Below are 24,062 nucleotides of genomic sequence, written 5' to 3'. Positions count from 1 at the left end.
ACTCAATCACTTTATTGCAATCGCTAGTTGCTCAAACTCGTAACTTCTAGAAACAACAACGATTCTTTTAACTATGTAGATAAGATTATTCGTGCAATATATTTTCTGTTAGATTTATTTATTTTACAAAAAATAATTGAAATAATCAAGGATTTATAATCAAAATAACGATAATGCGTAATTTTTGTGCACAAATCATTGAATATTCACTCTATGATTAATTTACTCATTAATAATTTTTATCCATATAAATTTGAAAAATATTATGCATTTTTATTAATTTAAATTAAATATTATATATATTTATTATAATTCAATTCATTTAATTTTGTTTTGTGTGACCCGGATCGACCAGATTAATCAGGGCGAAATCTTGAAATTGAAGGAAAAAAAAATTAAATCTTATATTTTATTCAAATAGATTAATAATTCATCCTAATAACTGGTTTACCTACTTTTATGTGCTATAGTAATAACAATTAATCGACATAAAGGTTCAATTAGTGGACCTAAATAAATTAAAAATTGGGAACAGTGAGCCGAACCGACAATAGCAGAAATCCAAGTGAAAACAAGTGTCTATGCTGCTGGAATTCAGACGAAACCATCAAACTCTCCCCCCTACACCTGAGGCACAGTTCTATGCCCATCTCATTTTATTTTATCCAAATTTCCCCTTATAAATATCCATGCAATTCTCACAATCTCTTCAACAAAACTTCACACGATCATACTAAAACTTGTTTCATTACAACCACCAGTTTGTTCTCCTTTCACAATGGCTAAAAGTGTTGCTCAATCTGCTACCTTGGCCTCCCTTGACCAAAAGCTGGCAATGGCCAAGCGCTGCTCTCACGGTAATTTCCCCTTAATTTCCTTTTAGCTTTCTTCGAAGTTTTCCCCTTTTCAGGCTATTATACTACCATTTGGTAACCTCATCATGTGATGACATGCTTTAGTTCCTTTAGAAGTAACCTGAATGATATGATATTTTTCTTGTTTTGCACCATCAGAGGGCGTGGTTGCTGGAGCTAAGGCAGCCATCGTTGCAACCATTGCCACCGCAATTCCAACTGTAAGTATACCAAGCCCCGGACAATCTCATAGTTTATACTTTCTCTTGGGGATGACTAAATGTAACATATCCCTTGCGCTTGACATGCAAATGCAGCTCGCTAGTGTAAGGATGCTGCCATGGGCAAGAGCCAATCTCAATCACACCGCACAAGCTCTCATAATCTCCACAGGTTTTCATCATCATCATCCTTCTTACCAGTATCTTTTTATAGTAAAAATTTCCTTTTGTTAATAAGAGCTTCGATTCTTATTGCAGCGGCAGGAGCAGCTTATTTTATAGTTGCAGACAAGACTGTTCTGGCTACGGCACGGAAGAACTCCTTCAAGCATGCACCTAACATGGAGGCACGAATTTGAGTTTGGTTTTAAATCTAAAACTCAGCATCTAATGTAAGCCATTACCATTCAGTTGGCCATTAACATGGAGGGGGTGATCAGTTGAATTTGTATTCTAAGAAGTTATTTGTTCCAGTTGCTTTGTAATTCATCTTATCTGTAATATAATTAAAGATTGCTTTTCCTTTACAAGAATCAAAGTGCACTAAGAAAATTCACTATCTGTCGCGCAAATGCGAAATTTGCACCTTTGGCTGTATGTAAAACGAAAAATAGCAGAAATCCAAGTGAAACCAAGTGGCTGACGCTGGAATTCAGAGAAACCATCAAAGTCTCCCACACAACCACAACACCTGAGGCACTCATTTGCATCTCAACTCTCAACAAATCCATATCCCATTTTATCCAACTTTTCCCCTTATAAATAACCATGCAAGTCTATCAATCCATTCAAAAAAGCTTCACACAATCATACATCTTTCTTAATTCCATCTCAAACTCCGTTTCATTATTATTACCATTCTCTGTTTCTTATATTCTCATCATAGTTGATTCACAAAGGCTAAAAACGTTGCTCAACCTGCTAACTTGGCTTCCCTTGACCAAAAGCTGGCTATGGCCAAACGCTGCTCTCGTGGTGATCTCCCTTTTCCTTTTAGCTCTTTTCAATCCCCCCAGGCAACAAAAAATGATGACCTGTTACTTGTTTTGAACCATCAGAGGGCGTGGTTGCTGGAGCTAAGGCAACCGTTGTTGCTTCCATTGCCGCTGCAATTCCAACTGTGAGTATATCGAGGACCGGACAATCTCATAATAGGTTTATCCTTTATTTTTTTCTCGAGTGAGATTAAATGTAACACTTCAATCCTTGCGCTTGACATGCATATGCAGCTAGTTCGACATCCATGCACCCTATATGCCGCATTTGGTATGCTTCATATTCTTCTAATGGTGCATGCAAAAGGCCTTAGGCTCCAATGATGGTGATAGTAAACGATTTAGCACCATAATCAAAACCCTTTTGGAGATTCCCAACTTCATTTCAGATCTTAACAATCACTGGCTAATCTGGTACAATAATTGTTGCCAAACCTGGGGATAGATGCTGGGATAAGAGTCGTTTTCTCACTTTAGTAATCATCAAGACATCTAGGGGATAAAATCAATCTTTGGTGACTTGAAACAGATACAAGTTAAAGTATTAAGGGCCTTGAGGATTGAAACTCATATTTCACGTGGCAAAGAGAAAAAGGGGAAGAGAATATACAAAACTGAAAAGCAAAGGTTGTTCTTCCTGGGTAATCCCTTAATGAATGTGGATTCCCTGGAGTATTATTGAAGGGAAATGGACCACCTTTGACAAGCCCAGAATAAAGCTGGGCTCCATGGCTGCACTTCAAGGTATTTTTCTACCTCCGAATATTCACCCTGTCTTCCTCTAAATTCTACCTTATCATAGGTGTAATTGACAAACAAGCAAGCATTTGTGCTCATTTGGAGTTGAATATGTTTGCCATGTAAGCAATAGATACACCATATACCATAATCAAGAGAGAGCTTTCAACCTTTGATTGAGTGAGATTCACTTATTGGTCGAGTAATTAAGGATGTTCATGTTATCTCATCTTATGTGAGTTCGAATCTCAACATTTATCTTAATAATATCTCATAATATTATATATTATTAAAAATTATTGTCAAAGCAGCTCATCACATCATATATTAAAAAAGATGGATTAATAGGTTGGAATTTTTCAGGTGGAAGTCCAATAATGTGCATGCGTGCTTTTATATTTTATTAGATGGATACTTATAGCCTACCAGCGTCGGTCCGCCGCGGACAATATTCATCCATAACATTCCCCTTTTTCAACCTTCATTTTTGTTTCCCACAACGTGAGATAAACTTTATTTTTTTAATATTATAATATCAATCAAATTAATATCCAATTAAATCACTAACGGAATCAGTTCAGCTTGATACCACTTAAGCAAATCTCTAGTTTGAGGCAGAAAATTTCAATTGAGAGACTCACCTACTAGAATTAGATATGCGACGGCTCGCCGGCAAATAACAACTCACGTATGGAATATGCATTGAAGGAGTAACTGAGGAGAGAACTGAAAGCAAACGGCTCCAAATTGATATGAATCTTCAAATAGCTTTTGAATTATTGCAATTAAAAGAAGAAAAGGAATTTTGCAATGGATGTGCATTATAAGGAATAAATTCCAATTGCAATATATATATTATCTATGTATATGTAATTTCCCACATGTTTCTTAGCCCTTTCTTTTTTATTTTTTACTGTCCCAACTGCTACCGTCACTGCATACGCCTCCTCATGGAAGGTATATCTGATCACTAGTTGGATGAGCCTCCCCATTCTAGCACTTGAAGTGTCCGTCCACGTCAGTTTTTGGGCATGGAAGGGGCTTGACGTGTCTATACACGTAGATCCCACGTCGGCAATTTCTTTGCTGCCTGCACATATGTATTTAGCATAGGAAAAAGAAAGATGGCGAACAGCAGCCACCATATCCAAATAAAAGCTTCCCCTCATAACGCCTGGCTGATGGGTGATAGGGATGGGAAGAGAATATATTTTCACGTTGGTTTCCAGCAATAATGATAGGGAATCACATAAAGAGGAGGCATGCATGCATGACATGCAGTGTACTGCTGAGCCATCTTCCCAAGTTCAGTGAAAAGTATTAGAACAATATGAACAACTTAGCTAGCTAGGTTTTATCTAAACACTCTCTAAAAGAAAGAAAAAGCAAAAATGCCTGCTTTAAGAATCCCATGAAGAAAGAAATGACAGACCAAGCCACCCTTAACAAGTATATATAGCCCTTCCACCCCAAACACCTAAATCACCAATTGCATTAACAACTTATTTATTCAGCTACTACTTTTCTCCTACCTCAGGCACTTTATTTCCGAGGAGGTAAGCTTCTTCAATCCGAGCTTGGTTTGAGCTCGACTAGCATAATGATCATATATAAACAAGAATAAAACATGGGTTTGATTTGTTTTTTCTGATTTTGTGGTTTGTAATATAGTTTATCAGGGATCAAAATGAGCTGGACAGGAGGAGATTGGATGTGTGCAGCTTGCCAACACCAGAATTTCAAAAAGAGAGAAGCATGCCAACGCTGTGCTTATCCAAAATATGGCGGCCCCGATGTATCGACCTACCTTATGTACAACAAGAGCGATGTTTTGGCCGGAGACTGGTATTGCGCTGCCATGAACTGTGGAGCTCACAATTATGCTAGCCGAGTAAACTGCTATCGATGTGGTACCATGAAAAATGACTATGGTGGTTATGGTTTGATGGGGTCTGAAAGCAGTGCCCCTCCTGGGTGGAAAGCTGGTGACTGGATGTGCACCAGGTGAGTTTGCATTGATATTTTTTATTTGAGTAAATGATGTCTTGGTTTTTATTCGGGTCAAGAGCATAAAATTCCACAAATAAGCTGCATTGTCTCCGCAATGATAATATGAAGCTTCAATTTGATAAATGTTGTATCACAATTATCAAGTAAGTGGAAGTGACTGCAATTTTGTTTTGGCAGATATGGGTGTGGAGTTCACAATTATGCTAGCAGGATCGAATGCTTCAAATGCAAGACACCAAGGGATTTTGGTAAGAAAATTTGGCAGCCATTGCAACATAATCCATTCAAAAACTATTCATTGCAAGTTTCTGACACTTTGTTTTGCTCTCTTCTACATTTCAGGTGGTGTTTAGGAATTTAGGAAGAATATTGTACTGAGCAATGCCACTAATTTCCCTTCACCTCTGATCCTTCTATCATCAGTTTTTCTCGTTTTGTTTTGGAATCAAATAATATTTAGGTTAACCAAAAGTGAAGGCCTTGTTTTCCAAGAACAGCCATATGTAAACTGCACTGATCAGCAGAAGAGGTTTCTGGGTTTATGGACATGAAGCTTTGATATCTCTTCCTGTAATTTTTATTTTGCAAAATTTTAATGGAGATACTATCCTTCTTTCACTCTGGGTTTGTATGAACGTGGGGAAACATCCATTATTGAATACTACATTTGTGGGTGGTCCAAGGGGAGATAAATTCAAATCACAATCAAAGGACCACCAGCCTTAGCATTCAACCAATGCAGTAAAATTAATTCAAAGCTAAGATAGCTAAACTTTACAAATAAAGATTCAAGGAATCTCGGTCAGCAGTTCGTCTCAAAAGGCAGGCTTTCTCTCAGCGCAATAATATATGATTCTTTTAAGCATAAGACCTTTTTGGAACTATATGTATGTCATGTGCAATAATGAAGATAAGAACCAGATGCTCTTACTTTGAAAGCATGATGCAATGGCCATTGCCAAGTCAAAAGCAAGTCAAATCCCACTTTTCCATTCATTTTCTTTGGCCATTGCTCAGCTCTCACGTAATTAACATCAAAATTTTCAAACTATGCAGCTTAACGAGTGTAGTTGATCAGCATAAGTATTTATCTATGTATGCGTATTTTGTTGTCTCCTTTCAAGACTACTAAAGATCTTTTGATTGTTTGATCGGTTAGAACACGTAATAAATCAGATATTATATTCTCGGGACGACACCGTCGTAAAATGTCTGAGCTTTTTTCAGCTTAGTGATGCCTGTGAAACACCACAATTCCCTCTTAAGTCAAAAACCAAGCAGAATATTCAGAGAGCCATGCATGATGGCAACCAATACTTAAAAGTAAAGAAGAGTTTCTTTTGAACCAAATACATACTCTTCTTTCTTATTTAGCTGTTTTTAATGGCCTTTCATACATTATTAGAACACTTGGGATTTGGAATTTTGATGGGTTATGGATTTATATTTGATTGTTTTAATATGAACAAGACGCCGTGAATTTCTGATAGACAAATATACCCTACAAGACAGCAATAGCTTTGACACCATTTTGGCAACGTGATGCCAAGTATTGTTCAAGTTCTCTTATGTACCTTCTTTGCAGATTTAGCCCATTTTACAGTTGTCCTGGCTAAAGCATCCATCGGATCCATGCATTTCTTAAGGAGAGGATCCTCTCCAGGTAAAAGATTCTGCAGTTCCTCTGAAGCAATGATGACAACATTCACAGCCCTAATCAGAAGGACCTGGATTGCAATTCTCAGTAGGTTTCGAGCCCCTTCAACGTCACGTTGGTTCAGCGACTCGATTGCCGGCGTTAGAATGTGTTCCACGGTCTCCTTGTCTGGCAAAACAACCTCAAACCCCTGCAAATTCAAGCATTAGGTCCTTAGAAAAACTTTGCTAACAGTGGAGTTCCTCTGTTTCCTCTATTAGCAAGACTGAGCACTTTCTCTAGGACATTGATTGCAGATTTCATGACCCAAAGTTTCCAGGACTGAAATTGAGCTTTCTATAACCATACAGTGTATATCAATTGTATAAAGAAATGAACATAAGGGCAAGTGTTGGGTAATGGGATACCTGATTCTGTAGTTTTTCTTCGTATGGAACGACAGCAGTTTCGCAAGCGGCAAGCACCCCAATCCGAACATTACTTCCAGCATCAAGTGGCTTCAACTTTGCTTCCTTGAGCTCCCTGGCAACACATTCCCCAATATGGAAAAATGGCAGTGTGCAGCTCTCGGATATCTCATCATGCCATGCATTTGAGATATGGCATGGCATAACAATGCATCGAGCTCCAGATTTCTCAAGAAACACTCTCTTCTGCTTCAGACTGTGGACAATAACATGTTCATGTGTAACTTCATTTTCTGCAATTTCACTTAAAGATGAATGAACCGAATTGCCGCTTCCGTCTAGGGCCGGATCACTGCAGACGACGAAAGGAACACATTCTTCCCCATTCCTCGAGCTCCACCAAACAAGTTTCTCAAGGAAAATAAGAGTGGAAAAAACAGAAACCCCTCCAATTATACCGACGGTATTCGCTTGGCTAAGCAGGGAACTCTGGGGCTGACTTTTTAGTTGCGCTGAAGGTGAACTTGATATCTTTTTGGATTCATAATGATCTCCATTCTCATCGGTTTGCACAAGAGTTGAAGACATTTGCACCGCGAAACATGGATTATGTCTTGTTCTACAATGAGTTCTGGTTTTACTTAAATAACCCACAGCTGATGGGCAGTTCACTTTATGGAAAGACATGGTCAAGCCTCCATCAAACATCCCTAATGGCTAAACCCTCTCTTGTAGACGACGAAACACCTCAAATCTACTTCGAAACCCACCAAAAAACACATCAGAATACTACATGCCTTTCAAAAGGGAAATTCGTCAACGTTTTAACAGCAAAGGGGAAGAACCCGAAATCAAACAATCAGATACTGATTATGTTTGTAAAAAGGAAAGAGGCAGAGGGCACATGCAGACCAGTGATCCTGTGCTCTGCAGCAAGGTTTTTTTTTTCTATATCAGTGCATATGACAATGAATGAACAATAATATAAATATGGAAAGGAATCTCCATACTTGTCACCGTCTTACCTATTGCAATTGCATCAATTTCCACCGTTGAAATCACAAGAGACAGAATTAATAATTCAAGGAATGATTTAACAAATCCAAGTGAAGACAGACACCCATCACCTTTGGCCCAAATTTTCTTTTACCCTTTTCATGAAAAAATGTGACAGTGATGGCAGCAAATTGTCAGGCTCCGCTGTCAAGTCTCAACTATGGGTGCTTGTAGGAATTACTGCTGTAATATTTGCTCGTGATGCAACAAGTCTCACCGGACTGGGTGCTTTTCTTTCACAATTTCAAGGGTTTTATGGTGATTGGATTTGCTATATGATAATGACATAAACTTTTAAATTTCTAGAATGAACATAGCTGACAAGACAGCTTGGGTCATTTTGATCGATGAACAATCAACAAATGACGCATAGCAAAGGGTTTTGTCTTTCTTGGACAATCTGTGAGATATGGATATTGTTCCAATAGAATCTTGACACGCAGGTACAAAGTTCCAGTCCCAATCTATCCCCACTATTCCATAGGGTGAATTCGAGGGGTATTTGACATAACTTACACTAATTTTTTTTATTATCCTCTTTCTGACATCGTTTGATCAATATTTTTCGAAGTAACACATTTTCTGTTGAGCTGGCGAAAGGCGCGTCCCCGGGGACGCGCCTTACCCGTGTTTTCGCTGAGTTGGATGCCACGTGTGGAAGACGCATCCTCGAGAACGCGTCTTTCGCCAGGTCGACTGCCACGTATTTTATTTAATAATAAATATTTTATTTTTATTATTATTATAAATTAATAATATATTATATAAAGTGTTTCGATTATAATGTAAGAATTATCAAATGTATTTTGTTAATGTGTGTTAAAGGTGGAGTGAATTATCTACATTAATATGATATAACAATATATGAAAACCAGTTTTGACTTTATTGTAGTTATAGGAAAAATATATGAAATTATAATATTACACATATGGTTATATTATTATTTTTGATTTTGATTATCGATCTATTAATTTTATCAGTTAATTATTTAAATGTTATCAACCTAGTCATCTCATATTAATATTTAACGAAAATATTGATGCATAAGTTAATAAATTAGTATAATTACATATTTAATCTTCGAGACTTACATATTTTATGAAATTAGTCTTATTGAAAATTTAATTTAATAAATTTAATCCTCCAATCAGAACATGAAATGTGTCATCGTATACATAAATTTTTTAATAACTTTTAATTTGTTTAATTTAATATTTTTCTCTACTTAGAAGGTAGAATTATTATTATATTTTTAAAAAAAATATAACTAATAATATTAATTATTATATTAAATAAATATATTAAAAATATTTATGTATTTAAAAGTTAAAAAAAATTATTTAGGTGTACATACATTGACAAATTATATAAATGCAATAACATTAAATTATTAGAAACAAAAACATTCATTTAAATACAATATTAATTACATAAGAGTTAACGGTTATATGATGATAATAGAGCTGTACATTTTTTTTCTATTGTGCCCAATGTTTCTACAATGCCCACATCGTTTTTGTTCTGTTGACTTCTCCCGAATATCCATATCACAATGTATTCTAGTAAATTTTGGACGACCTGAGTCCCTCAATAGCAATGGATATGGTACAATTGTAAGCCAAGTTTGAATCTCATTTGGGTCTCTTTCGTTTCCTATGGGCGGAAACTCAAATTCATATACCTTGAATACTTGTGAAAGTTGGTATACGGGATCGACATAATTTTTGTAGTCCAAATGCGAATGTGAGCAAGCAGCAATGACATGAGAGCATGGATATTTAAGTGCTTGAAAGAAACCACAATCGCACCACCTCTCTTGCAGATTAACTCTGAAAGAGTTAGCTCCAATCCCTTGCAGCGGACGTGGCATTTCGGTTACACGAAACAATTCACGAGTGCGAGAAAAATTTGTAACTAATATCCCATTTGATGCAGCCACTTTTTTCTGTAAATCAACTACTAGTCTTGGGTGGTAAATATGTCCGTTTTACATCCAAGTAAGAGTTTGTCCACCGAGCTTTGCAAAGAGTTGACCCAAACGAAAATAAGTTGTTTTAACCAACGCCGTGACTGGTAAATGACGCGCCCCCTTTAAGGTTGAATTTATTGCTTCAGCCAAGTTTGTTGTCATATAACCATAGCGATACCCCCCGTCATATGCATTTGTCCACATTTCTTTGCTGATGTCCATAATGTACTCGCACCCCTTCTTATTTTTGCCAAACAGCTCTTGTAGCATCGACTCAAACCTTTGAGGTAAGAGTTCGTAACCTAAGCCATTAGGAATATGTAAAAGTCAATATGAAGTATAAATAAGTAATAAGAAATTGATAGAAAAATTGGGAAAAAGTAACATACCCATCCGTACGACTAATTGACGTTCATCGTTCTTCTTGTATTTTCCGTAATAGTTTACAGCAATATGGCGGACACAATAACGATGTTGAACATGTGGAGGTCTATACATTGTACCCAAAGAGTCCATTACTGCTTTTATCCCGGCTCCTCGGTCTGAAATAATGCATACTCGTTCCCTGGTGACAACATGTAAACGTAAATTTTTAAGGAAAAAAGCCCAAGACTCAGTGTCTTCTCCTTGAACGAGGGCAAACGCAACAGGAAGAATATTGTTGTTTCCATCTTGGACCACAACCAATAATAAAACTTGCTTGTATTTCCCATACAAGAAAGTACCATCAATTTGGACAACTGGTTTACAGTACTTGACTGCATTAATACATTGAGGGTAAGTCCAAAAGACACGGTAAAATTGGCAGCGATCGCGAACCATTCGATCATTCACGTAATGATGTTGAGTTTCGAACTCAACAATTGTCCCGGGATTAAGTCTTTGCACAACATGAAACCAACTGGGCAGCTCGTTGTAAGAGGAATCCCATTCGCAATGAAGTTTGCAAATAGCATTCTGTTTTGCCAACCACGCTTTTTTATATGAGACAGTGTACCCATATTGTGACTGTATAGCAGAAATCAACACTGCAACAGCTATATGAGAGCTTTGCTTCACAATGGGCATGATTGCTTGACAAATAATGTTGGAGTCCAAGTTGGGATGATCCTGGTTTATACCTGTTGCACAACATGTATGAGGACCGTTGTATCTGGTTAGTTCCCATAAGTTGTTCTTCCTCTTCCTCTTTGATACACGGACCATCCATTGACATCCGTTGTCACGTTAGACGTAGCAGCAGACATATTTCTCCGTGTTAGATCGATCAACTCGGGACTTAACTGAGTTACGAATATTGTAACTCTTTATTGCCATCATTGCTTCCTCCTTCGATGCGAACTCCATTCCAATATGTAAATTACCGTCATTGACTAATGATTGAAGTCCATAGTTGCCAACATCAGGAAGATCTGGAAATTCAAGCTCATACATTGCATCATAATCAGCCTCATACATATGTGCAGGAAGTTTGGCTGGTGTTGTATTTATCGAAACGTCATCCTCGTCATCATCAGAATGTACGTTAAACTGTGGTGAGTCAGGTTTAACGAATAATCCCGTTTCAGCACCATCTGCACCTGGCTCCCGAAGAGGTTCTTCTGGTGGAGATGAGGGTTCCTCCGATAATCCAATGTTGAGGTCAAATAAGTTCCCGCTTGCGTGCCCTCCCCTTGAACTTGAGGTTATTGTATCATGTGGGATGTGAATAGACTGTCGTCTCGTTGGCATTTCCATATATAAGTCGAAAACATTGGCAGATGAATGTCTGCCCTTTGAAGTAGAAGAGATGTTTCCATATGGATTATTGGTGAAGCCACGTGGGTTGAGATCATAAGCAGTTGCAGATGAATGCCTTCCTATTGAACTTGATGGCATGGTATCTGGCGTTGGACCCGCCATTAATGATGTGAAATCATTACAGATCAGTTGTGTCGGGCTATCAACTTGATCAGTTTGATATGCAATGCCAAAGTGAGAGGAATATGAGAGACCACAAGTTGCACGAACCTCAATAAAAGTGGCATACATTTCAATAAGAGATTGTGAACTCCCCATATGAGCATCAACCATCATAGAAACATCATCATCGTTTGAAAGCTGAAATGATGTATACGTGAGCGGAAAAAGTTCAGTAGGAAATCTGTACTGAAGTGAAGATAGTCTTCTCTGACCTGCTACACGAATCTTTAACGAAATTTTTGTGATTAACTCCTCAATTGTGATGTTTCTCTTCAAGGTTAAGGGGATATAATGATCTGACTCAAAAACAACCCCCCTCTTAAGCTTCCTTAATTTCTCCATCATACAAAACAACAGCAGAAAGACGACTCATTTTCAGAGAATTTGAGAATTTAGAGTTTGAGAATTTGAGAATTTGAAAGCTTGTGAACTGAAGTTTGTTTTGAAAGTTTATAATATGTTGCATATAATAGTGTCTATAATCGGAGTACTATTCACATGAAGGCCCGTTCCCGGGGGCGCGCCTTCCATTATTTTGTCAAGAATATGTTATCATTGCCCTATTATGTCACTCATATCCCTCGGGGACACTAGATATATCAGTACCTATTATTTTACTATTCACATGAAGGCGCGTTCCCGGGGGCGCGCCTTCCATTATTTTGTCAGAGAATATGTTATCATTGCCCTATTATGTCACTCATGTCCCTCGGGGACACTAGATATATCAGTAAATGATTTTCTAAGTATATTTGATATAATTATTCGAATATCAAAATATTACTCCAAATATTTCAAAAATCATTTTTAATCCTTACTTGAGTGTAAAATTAAGTTCTAATCTTAAAACAATTTCAAAATAATCTTTCAAAGTATTTCGAACCATTTCAAAGCCAAAAATTCCAGATTGCTCAGAGGGAACCGATTCCCCCCAAGGGGGTACCGATTCCCCCCTGAATTTGGGGTATAATTCTTGAGGGTTTGTAAGGTTACTCTTTGTCCTCAAAAGAAAGACAAATTAGTGAATTTGTGGAAAATCCTTAGTGTGGATAGCTAAGGTAGTGGACGTAGACTTTGATTGAGAAAGTCGAACCACTCTAAATCGCTGTACAAATCTTTTCAATTTTCTGCAAAAGCTTCCACCGAAATTTTAATTGCCAATTCACCCCCTCTTGGCCGATTCCGTCGATCGATTAACTCAACATAAGTTGATTTTAATGTATACGTTTTAATATATATGTTAATGATAAAATCATATGTATGGATAAATTTAATTTCAATTTAAGTATTGTGAACTATAATTGGAATATAACTTTTAATTTCGAATACAATTGGAATATTAAGTTGAAATTTAATGTTAAATTTCAAATACTAAAATTTATATTTTAAATTTAAATTTCGAATAATATTATTTTTATTTTTATTTTAAATTTTGAATAATATAATTTGTATTTTAAAAACATTTATCAAACATTTAATGTTAAATGTGAATAAAAAATAACATTAAAAATATGTATGTAACAACCATGAAACATTTAAATAACATAACCAAATTACATAAAATTTTGAAATATAACTATTTAAATAACATTAAATACAACTGGATCACCGATGTCGTCTTCTCGAATGAGTTCCACATGGCGGTGGTTGTCTATTTCGTGGAAGATTTCTTCATGGAACTTGTTCTTCAGTCTCCTCATCTTCACTATCATCATCAGCAACATTTTCTTCATTTGGTGTAGATGACGCTGAAGGGGCTGAAGGGCCTGTATAAAATAACAACCCTGGAGGAGTGCTAGTAACAATCCCACCGCTCCCCGGGAACTGTGAAAACTGTGGAAACATTGGCATCGATGTCTGTGATCCAGATGGAGATTGAGGTGTCTGCGGAGAAGCACCACCAGCCAAATAAGATGCATATGAACCATATGTTGGATCATTAAACATAGTCGTATATACACCTCCATATGGTATAAAACCCTGCGGGCTAGGCATGTAACCTGGCGGGCTAGGAATGTAACCCTGCGGGCTCGGAATGTAACCCTACGGAGATGGCATATAAACTGGTGGGCTTGGTATACGAAGTGGAGGGCTGGGCATGTACCCCTGCGGCATCGACGGATAAGGATGTTGTGGTGGGGCTGATGCAGAACTGGTAGCGCCTTCTCTCCGTCCACGCGTCGGGGGACGATGATATTGAGACGGTTGACGTCTTTCTCGACGCCTAGGAATGTTAACCCCTAGTGCTTCTGCCGAAAGTAGAAACGACTTCCCATTTTCATTAAACCAGTCCATATAGTTATCCGTAACCATATGACCAGTTTCAGTGTAATATTGTCGAGGGGCCAACAGTGTATATCGGTTCTCCCAAAGCGCAATCCAATCTCTGTGTCTCACCACCCAGTTAACATCTTTCTTTCCTCGTCTATCTATGTTATGCACGTCGTCTATATTCCTAGGTGCTCCAGGAATATATTGCGTACAACCATACTGACGGAGCACGCGATCAACTGGATGCCACTCAATAATAGCATAACATATAAGAGGTATAACCGATATCCATACCTCTAATGACCCACTAAGGTGGGGTGGGATGCAAGCCTTTACTTCATCGCTCGCATAAGGTATCCACTGAAACTGAAATATAAATATACAATTCAAATAAATAAAATATTCTAATTATATCTAGCATTTTAAATTAAAATATTAATAATTAAAAAAAATTAAAAACATACCTCAGACCCAGTTTTCGTATCAATAAGTAAACGAATTTCCTCTAACCCAGTAGGTATACTTTTATGGTCATTTCTTTTCATCGACCACCTATGAATTATAATATAAACTAAATATAACCCTATTTAATTGAAAATATTTAAATCAAAATTTAGTTCGAAAATTACCTCAACAATAAGGGGAATACGTATGGTTCATTCACGATCGGGCATAAGAAAGGCATGCGGAACCACGCCCATGATTGTAGAAGCAGAAGACATCCACCGATAGCAGTTTTCTTATAATTCGTCGCCCGACACATTTCTCTAAAGAGAAATGCCAAAACTGCAGCGCCCTAACTATATCTTCCAGCTTCATCAAAATCGATCAGATGCCGCAACCACATACAATGCACATGGTTACGAGATTTGTCGGGCATCAATATTCCTCCAATTATTCGTAGAATATATGCCCGAGCACATGCCTTTGCTTGATCCTCTGAAGCATTTTCATTTAAAACCTCAAAATTAGTTTTCAACCAAGATAAAGCTATTCTACCTCCATTAAACTCTGGCGAAGCAGCTCCAGGATAATCAATGCACATTGATTGCCAATCACCATCCGCCATACCACACATCATATTTCCGTCGACGGGAAGCCCCAGATGCATAGAGACATCCTCCAATGTAATTGTGGCCTCTCCACATGGAAGGTGAAAAGTGTGTGTCTCAGGCCTCCACCTCTCAACCAGTGCAGAAATTAGGACAGGTTCGAGTTTGCAACCGCCTATAATTGTTGCAATATACCCGAACCCGGCAGAAGCCAAATATGGCAAAATACGTTCCGGTGTCGGTATACGTAGATTTTTAATAAAAATCTCTAAAATACGATCAGTGTCCTAAATAATATACATTATAAAAAATAAAAAAAATAATATAAATTCATAATAACTTTAAAATAAAAATAAATTTAAATATTAACATTAATTATAAAAAATATTACCATATCGCTAAAATGTCTGGAGATATGATCAATATCCAATCGCAACAGCATTTCGTTTTCTATTATAACTGTAGACAAAACAATATAATTAGCAAAAAAATTAATAATTCTAAATAAATAATAATTATATAAATATTATTTCAATAAAAAAAATAATATTTACATAAATATATTAATATAAAATATAATAACTATTTAAAAAAATACTAACATAAAAATAAATTTCTTACCACTAATAACAAATTTAAAACTCAAATAGTTGAAGAATTTGAGTTATATAAGAGAGGATAATATGATTTTGGTGTGAAGAATGAGGGAGGGTTGAGGGGGTTTATATAGGGGAGGAGGGGGGGTAGTTAGGGAAAACGGATGGGGGCATTTATGGCATTTAATGGAAGGCGTGTCCCCGGGGATGTGCTTTCCACACGTGGTAGTCGAGCTGGCGAAAGGCGCGTCCCCGGGGATGCGCCTTCCACACGTGGCATCCAACTCAGCGAAAACACGGGTAAGGCGCGTCCCCGGGGACGCGCTTTTCGTCAGCTCAGCCGAAAGGGTGCTACTTCGGGAAATATTAGTCAAACGGTGTCAGAAAAGGGATATTAGAAAAAATTGGTGTCAGTTATGTCAAATAGCCGAATTGGAGTGGATGTGGATATACAAGATTGAGCTAATTGGGGTCATTATGTACTACGATAACCTGAATGAGAAAAAAATGAACGCGACCGGATATGTTTATTTTTTAATATTTTTGGTTGAATAAAAAATGGTATGTAGAAGGTAATATTTTTTGTTGTCAATCGAAAATGTCATAAAAAAGTTTTTAACCGAAAAAAGATTAATAAAATGCTAACATTTTAGGCAGGCCCCGACCACTATTAAAATTTTTATATTCGATATAATTTTGGTTTAATAATATTTTTGTTCATGTAAAAATAATTATTTAAATTTAAAAAATATAAAATTTACTAAATATTTAATCAAGTAGTGATCGAACTAAAGAATGATAAGTATGTGTTCTCAAATTTTTAGTCTAATTACAATTTAGGTCATTGTAAGTTTAATATTAGACAAATTAGAAGTTATCTTGTGATCCCACCCTATTCTCATATGTAATGGGGTAAGGAGGAGGTAGGATAGTAGGCTGCCCCCAACGCCAGGTTGAGAGCAGCTTCCGTGGGAGACCTCCGGCAGCCAGAATTATGAATTGCCCACCGTGGGACTCAATCACACGACCACAAGGTTAAGAGCCTTGCGCTCTACCAACTGAGCTGTACAGACAATTTGAACTTAAGACCTCAAGGATAACAACAATCCCCTTAATCACTAAGGTCGCTTATTCATGCTGAATTTCGAGTTTAAATACCTAATAAGTCTTTATATTTTTCTTAAATAGTCTAATATTTCGGCGCATGTTAATATTTAATTTTAGCTCCGTCTTTGATTTTAGGTTGTGCCCAACCGAAAATGTTATTATTTTTATAACATTTTCAGTCGTACATTTTCTCAGCTTTATCTTTTCTTATACTCTCTCAGCTAATTGAGATGGATTTATAAAATACAAACTAAGGTGAATTAAATATAAATATAAATATTTATAATATTACGATACCGATTGATTTTAATTTAAATGATTCTCTCGCACGAACCAAATGACTTCGGTAGTAAAGAAATTATTGTTATTCCTTGAGATCACAGGTTTGAGCACCAAGAACACCAACGATGTGTGCGTTCAATGTCAAATAGTGGAGAATTATTTTTAAATAAATACCGGAGCGCGTAACATTTACCCTAAAAAATAACTCCCCTATTGAGAAGCTCGGTGCCCTGTTTGTAATCATTTCCCGGTGTTATGTTGGGTTGGTTCTAAGTGCTTCTAATTGATATAGTAATTTTCATCCGGAAAACGGAAAAATAATGATGCATTTTCATTTTGGCCTCTTAACATCAGAGTCTTACCTCTCATAATCCTTCCCTTGAATATTGTAATATTCATATATAATACAACGCATGTTATGTGGCAGGTAATTTCCAATCTGCAATTGACTTCTGATATGGAATCTGCACAAGTTTCTACGTAATAATTGCAAGCAATCTCACCAAAGAATGTGGTTTATCATGTACCTACAACAACAAAGAACCCCTGTGCAGGCACTATTTTCACCGAGGTAAATTTATCTGGAGATGAAAGCGTGCCATTCATGCAATTTTTGTACCCCATGTAGAAGAGGAAACTAAACTCTAGCTAGACTATTGATCGTGGAGTCTTGCTCCACTTCAGTTGGGGGAGAGTAGAATTTCTGAGAACCAAACGGTAGCTTCCACGCAAGTTTCGCCATGCCATCCCGCACCATATTTCTTTGACGAGTGATGTGTCAAAATCTTAAAGTTCCAATTTCACTGAATCGTCTCCACAATATGTGGCACCAAATGGGAAATAACCGCCATATCACTACCTTGTTCCAACAAGATGCAAGCTTCTTAACTATCCACTTCTACCTCCAGGTATTCAATTTATACCAACGGCGGCCGTTCCCAGTTTCCTTTACTAGTTTACCATATTTGTAACATTCAATTACTTGATTAATTAGTACTTGTTAAATATTAATTAAAATTTTATTTGAAGTTTATTTGATGTTTAAATTAAATTGAAAACCTTTGGGTTCTTTTAACTTTAAGCCACAAGAAGCATGGATAAGATAAGGCCACTGGCAATGCCTCTCCCTCCAACGTCAAAGATTTTTGTTTCTTATGGCTTTGGCTTTGCATCAAGGTAAGAAAGAAAAGGACAGTAAGAGTCAGAAATAAGAATTCTTGTCAAAGGTGGAAAGAAAAATAGGAATTCTGCATTTATTTTCAACTCATAAAGAAAATCATATGTACATATGTTATTGTCAAATTTAAATATTTAGGTTTTAAATAAAAGAAAGTAGGAAAACATAATAGAACTGTCTAAGTCGAGCACTTTCCAGAAAGAAAAGATGGTTTGCTTAAACCAGAGGGCACGCACTTCTTTTGTTTGAAAATGAAATGAATTTTTCTTTTGTTCTGATACTTGAAATGGAAATGAATCTAACCTGGAAATGTAGCCGTCTGTTTGTCCTGGTTGGGGTTTTTCTTTGAGGGAGCTACAGCTTTAAAATCAAACTCTAAACTGCAGTAACCTTGAACCTGTAACAACTCAATAAGATAAAGTACTCTATACCAGTAAGCCCGGCAAGAAAATATCAAACCGGGTAGAGAACCAAAGACTGAAATTACTTTCATGATCATACAGCTTTAGAACCCACGGTTGAATTGCAAGGAGTGTTGCTGAAACTTAAGCGGGAGTGCTTTCCACCTCCATCACGCATGCTAACCAAGTCCATCAATGTTGAGTATAGTACATCCAAGTTAAAATGACCCAAAAACTTTCTATACTCGGAGGTATAATCGCACACTTCCTTTTGAAGTTTCCCATCCCCTGCAAATCCATCTTCCATTACTAACCACCAAGCGACGCCGCCTTCAGTGTCTTCTGGGTCCACATGAGCCACCAGGCTAACAGTCTCCCTCTGTTCAAGCTCAAAAGTCAAGCTCAGAAAATCTTGGTTTGTTTTCACTCCCACCATAAGAGCTTCCTCACGAAGCCAACCAATAACATGGCTTGCAACCTGCAGCCAGAGTCAAGGACATGTCATTAAGGACTGCATCAACAAATATCTAGACATATGAACATGCACGCATCTTCTAATCACTTCCAGAGGAATGTGAGTAAACAAGATAACAGCTTAGAGTCTACATTAAACTCACCTAATAGAAAATGTTAAAATAGACAAGTTCACAAATTAATTATTTGTGATTATGCAAGAAAAAACTATTTCATTATCAGTTGCTATATACTGCGTATGGTAGGAGAGAAAACTAGAGGCAAACATCTTTTACTTTTACACATCACTTTCTTCTCAAGCTTATATATCATCATCCCCCACTTCCCCCTTAAGCAAAGGAACCTCCTCCACATTATTGTCTAATCACGTCCGAAACACTCACAGGATAATGACATGATTGGTACCTAGACAACCAAGTAGAGCGAGAAATTTGTACTACCCTCATTAACTTTCTACGCATAACTAATTGCCCTCATTTTGATTATGATAATACAAAATATTTAGTTTTACACAAACAATAATTTAAATTATCTAAACCACCAATACTTAGTAGACAGTTGTTTCCATACCATACCATATTCTAAATCTATTTAAGTTACAAAAATATGTCTAACATGTAATTAAGCTAATTAAGTATTACTAATGATTTCTTTCAGCTTCTCAGGATAAGGAGGGGTAAAGACTTATACTGCCAACAGAGAAGAGAGCACATTCAGACATCTGCTAAATGAGAGTACTTTAATCTACTTCAATGACTGAGTAACAAACATTTTAATCTTCTCACTCCAATGTTAGGTCATTGATTAGCCTCATTACATTAATTGTATGTAGATATCAAATTACATGCAGATCATGTCAGCAATAAAAGTCAATTTAAACCTTAAAAATAATGGTTGCAGAATTATTCTAGACCTGTCGACGGCCATTGGACAGGTCCAAATAATATTAATGACGTCATTCCACCAAATTTACAAAAGCAACCTACCTGCTGCAGTATTATAACAGGAAGATCAGCCAAGTTGCAGTCATATTTGTTTAAAGAACGTATGTCCTCCGAATTTTTGAACAGGCCAACAACATTACGAGCACCTGCACGGCTGCACCTTCAACATTGCTACAGTTCTGGAAGTCTGATTTCGAGGATTGGAAATCTGCATGAGGAATGGACTGAGGAACTTTCATAAATATTGTCCAAGATGATCTCCGGGAGTGCCAAGTTGGATGCGTCATTAAATGGAGATATGGGACCCTGCACACCTATAGATATCAATTGAAAATTTATTAAGAAATAGGAAAAATAAATCCAAAGAGAACTTGTAGTAATCCACATAAAATGGTTAATGAGGAAAATACCACATTTTCCAGCTCCATAAGAACTCTGTTAGAAAAGATTCTATGACCCAAAGACAGAGAGAAGTGGCCCAGAAGACCATATCCATCCTTTCCTGATTGACTAGATACTCTAGTACCAGATAAATTTGGTCCATCCTTTACTTTCAGAAATGCATGTTCATGAACAATTGCTGCAGATAAATTTCACAACTGATACGATCAGGGAAATCCCATTTCCTTTTCCCTTTAGGAATATAAGGTTTTCCATCTCCCAAGAGAGGAATATCAGATGAGTCCAAGGATACAATTGCAGAGTCTACATTCCGCGTATTGACAATGTCAACAGCCTGATCATCACCTTCACTAGATGGCACAAGTGATATGAATAAAGAGGCTCCTTGACCCACGCTTAATTGTAGATAATTTTCCCGTATTCCAGTAACATTGACTCCAACAGATTGGTTGAATGCTTCACAATACAACATATGGAATACCTGAATCAAAGCATATTAGAGAAAATGATGAACTTCGCGAAGGAGAAAATGTGTTTCTATGACATTCTCAATCTCATCATCAGTCATTGATTCTTTCCAGTACTTCTTTCGTGCTTCTCAACTGAGCCACCTGTACTGATCTTATTCAATTCTTTTGGGCCATCAGCAGAATGCACACCAAGAAAACCAAAATGAAGAGAGTGGCATGAATTTGGAGGTAAGTTGATAGCCAACATTCCAGCTGAGTCATGTTCAATGTGAATACTAGAAAAAGAAGATTGTCGAGATGTTGCTGTAGAACCATATAATGAATTGTCAAAAAGATCAATAGTGAAGCCTTCATTGCTAGAAGCTGGACCTGCCAATCGTTGTTGTTTAACTTTCCAATTTTGCTGCAATCTATTCAATTGTTAGGAAATAAGAGAAGTAGAGCATGTAAAAGAACAAAGCCTCCACAAAACAAATTGCGTGTTAAGCTTATAGATAGAAAAAAAAGGTAAAGAACATGAAACATGATAGCAACCAATTTTTAGAATAATATTCTTTTAAGTCAATTCAGAGGGATACCTGATAAGAGCACCGTAAAATCTTGCTTCCCTAGCAATCTGTTGTTCCAAAGCTTTGGCACTGTTTGAAGTATTTTCCCTGATGCTGCGATAGAAATAACACTCAAAAACGAAATTCGCAAAAATTCTCTGGTACCAAGACAAATAGACATTTTCAGTGGCGATGGTAGTTACAATCACAAATCTTAAACAAATCAAACTTAAGCTGAAGAGGATTTGAAAGTATCACTTCTGTTCTCCAAAAAGGGAAGAATACCCGGTAACGTTGCAGCTTGATTGCAGTAGATACGGCAAGATCAGACAGGAGCTCACTAGGTAATGGCTTCGGCCTGGTCATGCCAGCCACCGTTACAGCGTCATCAGCTTCAACCTTTCCGAAAAGAAAGAATAAAGATCATATATTTAAATGGCTTCTGATTTAGCTTTCAAAGAAACAGCACGATCCTCTTTTCGAATTTACTACTATGTCAAGGAAACGGAAATACAAGAATACAAAGAAGCTAATGAAAACTCCAGAAAAGAAATTTTCACCTGAACTTTGTTACATTCAGAATTCATTCATTTCAAGGATAAAGACAATGATGTGGCAATATGTTAGGTATGGCTCATAAATATACCAGTAAAGAGGACAAGAGATGGAGTGAGCGAAGCAAACGCAGCGAACATCAACTGTCCTTACAAAGAAAGTCTCGTTGTGGGGTTACGAATTATGTGGGTTGGGGGTGCGGGGCGCAGCCCCCGCGGTACGGTACAGGGTTAATTTTGTAATTATATACCAGGGTTTTCTATTATAAATAGAGATGTAACCTAGACCTAAAATATCATTGAATAAAATTCTAGCGCCGCCTAGGCACCGAGGACGTAAGCACATTACCGAACCTCGTAAAATTCTCGTGTTCTTTCGTTTTCTTTACCCGTTTTCGTCAACACAATAGAATTTCAGTAGTTAAAGCTCTCATCTTTTTACTTGAGATGAAAAGGAGAAAGAAATTAAAGATCAATACGAAATGCCATTAAATTCAATAAAAGAACTCAAGTATTCATACATGATGCACATTGTTTTACTTTTGAACCGCGTAAAACTAATGGTAAATTTCATAATTTATTAATTTTTGTTGAAAATTCAATATTAGCCTAAACAAGTTCACACCTAAATTAATTTGATGTCATTGTTTGCATCAATTTAATTTTGATGTCATTGCTTACATCAATTTAGTTAGGTGAAAATTAAGTATTTTTCTCATGTTTTAATTTCAATGGTTTATATTATTTAGTGCTTATTTTAATGAGTGGTTTAGATTGTTTCTTGTAATCTATAAATACCCTACTTGTATTTGAGTTTTATCATCCAACAATCAAAGCTTAATTATAAGCATTTGAAAGCTTTCTTAAGAGTTCTTTCCTTTTGCAATTTTGTGAGATTATTCTAAAGAATTTTTTCTTCTTCTCGATCAATTAGAGTTTTTACTCTATTTTGATTCAACAATTGGTATCAGAGCCACGTTTTTAAGGTCTATTGAAATTCTGAGTATGCTCTGTGGCTGCAGTTTTTAACTGATCTTCCACATCAGAAAATATTTATTGAGTTATTGTCGGGGTTATTACAAACCTTGTGGAGCTTATTTGTGTTTAGAGTAATTTAGTACTCTGCACGTTTGTTACTCAACTTGTTCGGTGTAGTCAAAGCCTTGCCGTTAAGATGGGTGATCTTCAAGTAGTTGGAGGAATCAAGAAGCTCAACAACAAAAACTACAACATGTATGGAGTCATACTTACAAGGTCAAGACCTTTGGGAGGTTGTCGGTGGTGGTGAAGTTACACAACCGGCGACAGAAGATGCCAATGAAATCTTGCGAAAGTAGAAAATTAAAGCAGGTAAAGCAATGTTTGCTTTAAAGACCACAATTAAAGAAGAAATGTTGGAGCACATTCGGGATGCTAAAACACCAAAGGAAGCATGGGACACTTTTGTTACACTCTTTTCGAAGAGGAACAATACAAAATTGCAACTTCTCGAGAATGAACTTCTATCAATGGCGCAACGCGACATGACGGTTGCCCAATACTTTCACAAGGTGAAGTTGATATGTCGCGAAATTTCAGAATTAGATCCGACAACTGCTATTGGGGAAGCCATGATAAAAAGAATAATTGTCCATGGTTTGAGACTCGAATATCGAGGGTTTGTTGTCGTTGTACAGGGATGGCCGACACAACCATCGCTTGTTGAGTTCGAAAATTTGCTTGCAGGTCAAGAAGTCATGGCCAAGCAAATGGGAGGAGTCTCGTTGAAGGGTGAAGAGGAAACACTCTACACCAATAAAAGCAGAGGCATTTTTCAGCGGTATACTGGCAGTGGATCTAAAAAGGATGGTGACAAGGTGAAAAATTACCAAGAAAAGAGAGACCCTCATTCAGTGGGAGCATCCAAGAATCGCG

At 36.9% G+C, this 24,062-nt stretch overlaps 3 protein-coding genes and 1 pseudogene across 4 annotated transcripts in view; 2 read left to right on the top strand and 2 right to left on the bottom strand.

Moving 5' to 3' along the window:
- Positions 1 to 699: 699 nt before the first annotated feature.
- Positions 700 to 24,062, top strand: part of LOC120182230 (early nodulin-93-like) — a 24,483-nt gene continuing 1,120 nt past the window's right edge. The window contains exons 1-5 of one of the 2 annotated variants that reach the window (XR_005521811.1): positions 700 to 857; positions 1,014 to 1,075; positions 1,172 to 1,247; positions 1,334 to 1,485; positions 20,241 to 20,249. Coding sequence is in view for 1 of the 2 variants with exons in the window: in XM_039187234.1 (XP_039043165.1) it covers positions 779 to 857; positions 1,014 to 1,075; positions 1,172 to 1,247; positions 1,334 to 1,434 (318 nt within the window). In the remaining variant the exon portion in view is untranslated. Of the gene's footprint in view, positions 858 to 1,013; positions 1,076 to 1,171; positions 1,248 to 1,333; positions 1,527 to 20,240; positions 20,250 to 24,062 lie in introns of those variants that run through there. The other variant, XM_039187234.1, reaches the window with a different exon arrangement.
- On the top strand, positions 4,250 to 5,485 carry LOC120182229 (uncharacterized RNA-binding protein C17H9.04c-like). Its single transcript, XM_039187233.1, has 4 exons — positions 4,250 to 4,364; positions 4,480 to 4,812; positions 4,996 to 5,066; positions 5,161 to 5,485. The coding sequence occupies exons 2-4, from the start codon at positions 4,496 to 4,498 to the stop codon at positions 5,169 to 5,171; spliced, it is 399 nt and encodes a 132-aa protein (XP_039043164.1). The 5' UTR covers positions 4,250 to 4,364; positions 4,480 to 4,495; the 3' UTR covers positions 5,172 to 5,485.
- Positions 6,342 to 8,009, bottom strand: LOC120182227 (broad specificity amino-acid racemase RacX-like). Its single transcript, XM_039187230.1, has 2 exons — positions 6,883 to 8,009; positions 6,342 to 6,665 (listed from the first exon to the last, which is right to left on the bottom strand). Exons 1-2 carry the CDS (start codon positions 7,588 to 7,590, stop codon positions 6,375 to 6,377), a joined length of 999 nt encoding a protein of 332 aa, XP_039043161.1. The 5' UTR covers positions 7,591 to 8,009; the 3' UTR covers positions 6,342 to 6,374.
- LOC120182137 overlaps positions 18,654 to 24,062 on the bottom strand; it is a 21,186-nt pseudogene continuing 15,777 nt past the window's right edge.

This window comes from Hibiscus syriacus, unplaced genomic scaffold (assembly GCF_006381635.1).
Source record: "Hibiscus syriacus cultivar Baekdansim isolate YM2019G1 unplaced genomic scaffold, ASM638163v2 tig00112632_pilon, whole genome shotgun sequence".
Taxonomy (NCBI): domain Eukaryota; kingdom Viridiplantae; phylum Streptophyta; class Magnoliopsida; order Malvales; family Malvaceae; genus Hibiscus; species Hibiscus syriacus.
This window is presented reverse-complemented; position numbering and strand designations above follow the sequence as displayed.

Bases quoted from the DNA above. Each gene is read 5' to 3' on its own strand.
- LOC120182229 (XM_039187233.1), top strand. From the start codon at position 4,496: ATGAGCTGGACAGGAGGAGATTGGATGTGTGCAGCTTGCCAACACCAG. The intron at 4,813-4,995 runs GTGAGTTTGCAT...TTGTTTTGGCAG, and splicing joins GGTGACTGGATGTGCACCAG to ATATGGGTGTGGAGTTCACA.
- LOC120182227 (XM_039187230.1), bottom strand. From the start codon at position 7,590: ATGTTTGATGGAGGCTTGACCATGTCTTTCCATAAAGTGAACTGCCCA. The intron at 6,666-6,882 runs GTATCCCATTAC...TTGAATTTGCAG, and splicing joins AAGAAAAACTACAGAATCAG to GGGTTTGAGGTTGTTTTGCC.